The sequence below is a fragment of the Podarcis pityusensis genome, assembly GCF_964106645.2.
Source record: "Podarcis pityusensis genome assembly, chromosome: 13".
Taxonomy (NCBI): Eukaryota; Metazoa; Chordata; class Lepidosauria; order Squamata; family Lacertidae; genus Podarcis; species Podarcis pityusensis.
Window position 1 is genome coordinate 45,524,634 of NC_138038.1, and position 8,373 is coordinate 45,533,006.

At 47.8% G+C, this 8,373-nt stretch overlaps 1 protein-coding gene across 1 annotated transcript; it reads left to right on the top strand.

The window, feature by feature from the left end:
• Positions 1-261: 261 nt before the first annotated feature.
• LOC308461706 (olfactory receptor 10S1-like) lies at positions 262-1,203 on the top strand (the record flags this gene model as incomplete). Its single annotated transcript, XM_080978843.1, has 1 exon — positions 262-1,203. The coding sequence occupies one exon, from the start codon at positions 262-264 to the stop codon at positions 1,201-1,203; it is 942 nt and encodes a 313-aa protein (XP_080834969.1).
• Positions 1,204-8,373: the final 7,170 nt, after the last annotated feature.

Below are 8,373 nucleotides of genomic sequence, written 5' to 3' on the forward strand. Positions count from 1 at the left end.
AACCTTAGTGTATATGTGTTGCTGTCCCATGTAGTGAGCCACTGAATTGCATGTTGCAACTGCTGCCTAGATAATTTAATATCCTCAAACCTTGGACTGAGCTTGCCCACCCAGGCTGGGTGAAGAAGGAGAAGGCAGTCTGTTTCAGTTAAGAATTGTTCAAGGTCTGGGCATGTTGTTGCATCCTTTGGTTATCCTGTGATCCTGTCTTGCCCTTCGATTCTGATTGCTCGCTTTGTTCCTTGCCTCCTGTGCTATCAGATGGACACTGCCAACCAAACTGTGACGGTCTTTGTCCTGGGGGTGCTGCCAAACACAGCCGAACTCCCCCTTCTCTTCTTCTTCATCTTCTTGGCCATCTACACGTTGACTGTGCTGGGGAACCTCCTCATCCTGATCACCATCTTGGTTGAACCTCAGCTCCATAGTCTCCCCATGTACTTCTTCCTCTGTCACCTCTCTGTCATAGAAACCTGTCTCTCCTCTGTCACAGTGCCCAAAGTCTTGGCGGGCTTCCTAAGGTCCAGCTACAGAACCATCTCCTTTGGAGGCTGCATCATCCAACTCTATTCATACCACTTTTTGGCGAGCGCTGAGTGCTTCCTTTTCACTGTCATGGCTTATGACCGCTACCTTGCCATCTGCCGCCCACTGAACTACAGTACACTCATGAACAGGAGGGTCTGCTCTGGTCTCACAGCTGGGACCTGGCTCACTGGTTCCTTTCACGCCGCTATCCATACCAGCCTGACGTTCCGTCTGCCCTACTGTGGTCCCAACCAAGTGGACTACTTCTTCTGTGACATACCACCAGTGCTCAAGCTAGCCTGTGCCGACACAGCTGTGAATCATGTCGTCACACTGGCCAACATTGGCGCTGTGGCTGCCGGCTGCTTTGTGCTCATATGTATCTCCTATGCCTACATAGCATCCGCCATTTTGAAAATCCGAACAACAGAGGGAAGGCGCCGGGCCTTCTCCACTTGCAGTGCTCACCTTACAGTGGTGCTGCTACAGTATGCGCCTCCAGTCTTTATATATTTACGTCCATCTTCAAGTGCCTCCACCTATGGGGCACTGGCTGTGTTCCAAACCATGATCACTCCCATGTTGAACCCATTCATATACACACTGAGGAATAAGGAAGTGGAAAGGGCATTGAGGAAATTGTTCGACAGGCATGCCGCTTCTCAGGAACGATAGTTTGGGAGATCAGATTCCACAGGGCGAATAAGCTCTGCACAGGTTTAGGAGCACAGCAGTGTTGAGTCTGCAGAAACATGTTCCCACTGTCAGAACTGCAAGATGTCCCCACAGTTGGAGCTACAAGGCCAGTTACACCTGAGCTCGAGATAAGGGAGGGTCAGAAAGTAACTTTTCTGTAGCCAAGTAGACAAATACCTGACTTAAGCATGCATTCCTAGCTATAAGTGACGCAGGAAATCATGCAATTGTGTGCTTGCTACAATTGTATAAATGCTTTGTGCTTTGTGTGCTCTACACTCAGTCTTTTGGAGATATCTTGCCAAGACTCACTGCTACAGCCTTGAGTAAACTCTTTTTACCTTTCCACCTGCGATTTCTTTATTGGCTTGGGAGGGACAGTGTTCTGGACTTGGTTCCAATAACAGGGCCACAGCCCTTTTTGTGCAACCTTGTTTGGGACACACATAAATGGGAGGCATGACCAGAGGCAGAAATCAGCAGACAGACAAATCATAGGTGGCCCAACTGTCATATAATTGTTATAAGGAAAACTGCTCCCTTTCCCTTATGGGGTATTCCAGAGCCCGTATAGAGTCCTTAAGTGAGTTCCCTATTGGTAGGAGAAAATAGCAGAGGTCAACCAGAGAATATTGAGAAGCAAAGCAGCTAGTAAGCCTGATATTTATTCAAAGAACTGTTGCAACAGGGTCCCCACTCACCCCACGCAGGAGGGAGGAGAACCCTGAACAATGGTGCACAAGCCCTTATATAGACTTTTGAAATTGCTCACCCTATAGCCCAAAACCACCATCCCCCCAAAAATCATACATACATCACAGAATGAGGCAGTCTACAGCAGAAATTCTGCCTGCCAGGATACCTGATAATGGTCACTGATTTAATTACCTGGGCAGTCTGGCCATTCTTTTGTGATGGTTAATACTTATTCATACACAAATATGCCCTTAAGACAGGATTTGCAAGCAAAAAGACAATTTGAAGCCAGTTAAGTGCCCAGATATAAGGCTGCCTTCACATGGAAGTTTATTCCTATTCCACTCACCAAACTACGATGGTTGCAATAGTTTTAAAATAAATTCCTCTTCACAGGGAACCGTGAGAATTGTTTTTGTGAGGGCAGCAGGCATCTGTTAACAGCTCTTAACAAATTACAGCTCCCAGAATTCTTTGGGGGAAGCCATGACTAGTGTAAGTGGTATGTGCTATGTTTACAGTCGTACCTTGGCTCCCGAACAAATTGCCTCCCGGACAATCAAAACCTGGAAGTGAGTGTTCCGGTTTTTGAACGATTTTTGGAAGCCAAACGTCTGGCATGGCTTTAAATGTAGAGTGCAGATGGGACCCCACTCACTGGTGTCACGTGACTGTGACGGCAGCATCCAGGTTCTGGCAAGATCTCACAAGAGGCCTGTGAGGATCATAGATTTGTGGGGTTGGAAGGGACCCCAAAGCTAATCCTGTCCCAACTCTCTTAGATTCAGAAATCCTGCCTATAGCCATCCCTGGGTGACTCATGGATGGGTTGACCCTGCCTTTTTCAGACAGGTAGCACTGGCCACAAACTTAAATGGCTTTAAAGGAGAATTAGACAAATTCATGGAGGATCAATGGCTCCTAACCACAATGGTCAACTCCATACAGGGCAAATATCTCTCCCCCCCCCCCCCGTTTCCCAGAGTTGTTGACCCTTTTTTAAGGGGGGCACTTCTGTCTGGCTCGTTTACATTGTGTGGTCCGACACACGCTCGACGCTGCACGTAAGAGGTGCCGGGATTCAACCCAGATGGCCTCCCGTGAAGCCTCCCTCTAAGAGCCTGGTGCCCCTTACTTGCCCCCGTCCGGGGCAGTCTGTGCCACAGGAGGGCTAGCAAGCAGATCAGGTGGCTTGCCAGCTGTGCCATCCTCGTTCGGCACCAGGATCACACAGGGCACTTCCCCGCTCCGCTCGCAGACTCCACAGGGAGGCATGCAGGCAGCGACGTGGCCAGAGAGGGGCACCCCGTGCCCACCCCTGATCGCACCCATCAGGCACCCAGGCAGCCCCAGTGGGAGGGGACGCCAGGAAGTGCCCTGAGAGGAGAGGAGCAGGCTGCCCCAGAGTGGAGAAGGGAGTGTGCCCTGACTCTCCTTCCCGGACACTCAGCCTGTGGCGCCCTCCAAAATCTGGCGCCCCGGCGCCCCGCGCCAGTAATGTCTATGGGTAAGACGCCCCTGACTCCATTGTCAGATGCCCTTGATTGGCAGTTGCAGAGAATCAAAGCTGGCGAGAGTGGTATTGTGCTCAGTTTTTGCTTGCAGGCTTCCCATAGTCATTTGGTTGGGTTGCTGAGAGAAGATGTTGCTAGACTAGTTGATTGACTTAATCCACCAGTGTTTTTCCAATGCTCTTATCCTGGAATATTTCTACTTCCTGTTTCCTCACTAGTTTTAGCCCTTAAGCATGCCAGCACATGGGAACACGTGATGCTGCCATACACTGAGTCAGACCACTGGTTCACCTCGCTCACTATCTTCTCTGGCAGAGACTTTCCAGAGTTTGAGGGGGGGGGACCTCTCCCAGCCCTTCCCACAGGGGATCGAACCTGTGACCTCCTGCATACAAGGCAGAGGCCCTACCACTGAGCTACTGAGCCAACAGCACTTCCAAGAGAAGCAAAGGCATTTGTTTTTCATTCCCCAGCATGCCTCACTAGTCCATTTGCTTCGGAAATGTTACACGATACCCTTTCCCCTGTCCTCAGCATCTGTTCAGCATTTGCTCATTTCATTGGAGAGCAAAACCCACAGGGGGAAGGAATTCCGTGCGGTTGCCTTGCTAATGAAGTCAATCGTGTGAGCTCCCCGATTGGTGTAATTGGAACATTAAACCCACTGCTTGCTTGCAAAGAGTGCGCGAAGCACAGGAACCACACAGCTGCCGCTCAAATATACCTATTGTTACCTGTTAACACTGTAATTGGCCTGGAGGGAACGGCAGGAGTTCAAACTGTTTGATTTGACTTTGGCTCGCCTCCATTTCGGCTGTGCCATAAATTGCACGGGGCATTGAATTCTCTCCTTAAGCTTTCAAACACTGGTGACGCTCCCAAGGCCTTGCCTAACTAGACACCGGGGAGGGCTCTAATTACATGCGCTGTTTAATTAGACAGGGGGGATTGCATGACCCAAAAGCCATTAGCACCAAATGAGACAATTAAGGATTCAGCGAAGTTCAGAGCTGGGAAATCCCCGTGGGTGCCTCTAATGAGCTCAGTGGAGGATCAGAGGTTAACATGGAAACACTTTCCCTTAGCAACTGCAGAAATACAAGTTGAAATTGGATGGTTGTCAAATAAATCTTCTTTATCAACGTTCCTAATGTCAGACACTTGAATACTTAGTAAACATTAGCTTTGAGCCATAACTGGATCACAGAAAATAAATACTGTAGTCTCTCTCTCTCTCTGAGTTGCTCCAATACAAATGATGCTGTTTCCAAAATAGTATGCACTGAACTTTTGGAACGGAAAGCTCAGAAGTCCTTCAATCCACTGAGCTGAAGAAATGCTGATACTATCCTTCAGGTTGAAGCCGTGTGGTGTTAATATGTCTAGCATGTTAATCCAGATGTTCTCCCTCTTTGTTGGCATCTCTATAGCAATTATTGATAAGTCCGACAGGCTACAGTTCTCAGAATTAAAGTGTTTAGCAACAAGTTGCTCCATTATTATTATTTTGGTCACAATTGCTGATCTGCTGTTTATAAAACTTGTTTGTAGGTCGACTGCAGTTTTGCCCACATGCTGCATATGTCGTTTTTGTGCCAGGGTTGTGCACGAACATCTGACGTTGACCTGCCCGCTGGTGTGCATGCCTGATTTCAGTGGGTGCGCTGATGTCATGTGCATGCACTGGCGGGCATGCTGATGTTGGATGTGCATGCCCCCATGCTGTGTGCAGCCCTGGCACAAAAATTTGTGGGTGCCCGGCCCTTTCATGGCAAATGTTGTGGAGGCTGGAGCCACGAGAGCTCCAGGCACCCTACACCTGTGCTCACCCATTTTCTGTCAGGCAGAGCCACTCCTTTTTTTTATCTTGGTGACCCATAAAGGTAAAGGTAAAGGGACCCCTGACCATTAGGTCCAGTCATGGCAGACTCTGGGGTTGCAGCGCTCATCTCGCTATTGGCCAAGGGAGCCGGCGTACAGCTTCCAGGTCATGTGGCCAGCATGACTAAGCCACTTCTGGCGAACCAGATCAGCGCACGGAAACACCGTTTACCTTCCCGCTGGAGCGGTACCTATTTATCTACTTGCACTTTGAACTGATAGGTTGGCAGGAGCAGGAACCGAGCAACAGGAGCTCACCCCATCGTGGGGATTCGAACCACTGACCTTCTGATTGGCAAGTCCTAGGCTCAGTGGTTTAACCCACAGTGCCACCCGCGTCCCTTGGTGACCCGTACCTTGGGGGCTATTACTTCACCAGGAAGCTAGCCTGGCTATTCCAGGAATTGTCTCCATGCTGGATCCAGGAATAAAAAGGGGGCTCAAGCATGCAAGACCTCATAACGATATAAATTATATTGCAGGACCTGCAGGCAATGTCCTGTTTTACGTAATACAGTCATACCTCGTGTTGCATCTGTTTCATGTTGCGTCTTTTCGCGTTACGTCCCGTGGCAACCCGGAAATACCGGAATGGGTTACTTCTGGGTTTCGCCGCTCACACATGCTCAGAAGCGCCAAATTGCGCTTTGCGCCTGCACAGACACTGCACTTTGAGTTGTGGGAATTTCACGTTACAGACGGGCCTCCAGAACGGATCCCATCTGTAACACGAGGTACCACTGCATGGTACCAACATTTCTGCAATGTAAAGTTTATGTAATAAATTATCATAACCTCCAACATTTCTCCAATGGAAATAGGGACATCCTATTCCATACTGTGGTATTGCTCCGGTGGAAAGGTAAACGGCGTTTCCGTGCACTGCTCTGGTTTGCCAGAAGCGGCTTAGTCATGCTGGCCACATGACCCGGAAGCTGTACGCCGGCTCCCTCGGCCAATAAAGCTAGAAGAGCGCCACAACCCCAGAGTCGTCTGCAACTGGACCTAATGGTCAGGGGTCCCTTTACCTTTACCTATTCCATACCCTACAACATTTATCTGAAGAAAATAGGGACATCCTACCATACCCTCCAACATTTTTTCCTATGTAGACACACACACACACACACACACACACACACAGAGCTTAAATGGAGGGGAAATAAAAGAATAAATTTGCATTCATTTTGTATTTAAGAAGTTTTAGTTGATTTCCCAATTTTAATTGAGTAGCTAGTAAAGTAGTTTTGGTGTTACTTCTTCGTGTTCCTTTTATTGTAAAGCACCTTGGAAAGTTCTATCAAACTGAAACGCTGCATGGAAGACGTTTTAATAAATAAACTAGGAAAGTAAATAAGCAAATAAATAAATAACAATGTAGTCCTATACATAACTACTCAGACGTAAAGCTTATTGAACCCAATAAGCTTTACGTCTGAGTAGTTATGTATAGGGCTGAATTGTTATTTATTCCCAGTGAGTAGGGACTTATTCCCAGCAAGTAGAGGATTGCAGCCTCAGTCCTTGACATCAAATAAGCAGCACACCAAATCTACTACAAAGAAGGTAAAATCTGTTATATAACTATGTTATTAATAGTGAAAGCACACATTTGGGGAACGTGTGCACACAATACATTTAACGTATGTATAATTATGTTAGAAGATAGGTAGCCGTGTTGGTCTGCCATAGTCAAAATAAAAAAATAAAATTATTAAAATAATTCCTTCCAGTAGCACCTTAAAGACCAACTAAGTTAGTTCTTGGTATGAGCTTTCGTGTGCATGCACACTGCTTCAGATACCAAGAAGTATCTGAAGAAGTGTGCATGCACACGAAAGCTCATACCAAGAACTAACTTAGTTGGTCTTTAAGGTGCTACCCGAAGGAATTTTTTTATGTTAGAAGAAACAGCTTGCAAAAATGTGTATCTTGGGCAAAATCGCACACAGAAATGCACTAAAATGCTGACAAGTTTTTCATGAAGACTTTAAAAAATGAAAAGAAATCGGAATAATTCACACAGGTAAATGTGGAAAGACTGGAAAAATGAGAAACGGAGAGAAAGTGAAGCTAATAGATTCTTCCGACCTCTGGTCTGAGATCAAATGCTATAGCAGCTCTTCGCTGGTTTTTATTTTGGCTCTCTGCTGCCACCTACTGGTCTCATTGACTTCTAGCGCTGCAGATTGCATTGATTCCAACTGTAGAGAAGTCAAGAGTTCCCCAACCCACAAGCAGCGGGGTCAGTGGGTGGCCACTGGCAGCGGGATGCGGGGGGAGGACAGGCACCCACAGGATAAAAATTATGGATGCCTGGGCCCCTGAGGACCCCTGGAGTTGATGCTCCTGCCCACAAGGGACATTAGCATTTTCTTCTAGAAAAAAAGATGCTGTTACTCACTATGAAGTTGTTATATTAAGTGCCACACTTTCAACCAGTGCTTTTCATTTAGAAAAAAAGGGAGCCGGTACTGCAGACCCTTGAGTAATGGTAAAGAACCCCTGGGCGGTTAAGTCCAGTCCAAGGCGACTATGGGGTTGCAGTTTTCATCTTTCTTTCAGGCTGAGGTAGCCGGCGTTTGTCCACAGACAGCTTTCCCGGTCATGTGGCCAGCAGGACTAAGATGCTTCTGGCACAATGGGACACCGTGACAGAAGCCAGAGTGCACAGAAACGCCGTTTACATTCCTGCAGCAGTGGTACCTATTTATCTACTTGCACTGGCATACTTTTGAACTGCAAGGTTGGCAGGAGCTGGGACAGAGCAATGGGAGCTCACCCCTCGTTCCGGGGATTCGAACCGCTGACCTTCTGACTGGCAAGCCCAAGAGGCTCAGTGGTTTAGACCACAGCACCACCCACGTCCCCTTATACCCTTGAGTGCCCCCTGAAAAAAAAGTGCTGGGCACTAGTTCTGTCAAGTTGTGAAGAATGTTCTGATAGAGATCTGTCTCTGGCCCCTAACCGAGCGTTTGAGACCCATCAGCTCCCCTCGCCTGATTTAGCCTGCCAGTCGAAGCCAATCCCAGGGTGTGGCTGCTGCCACATGTCGACA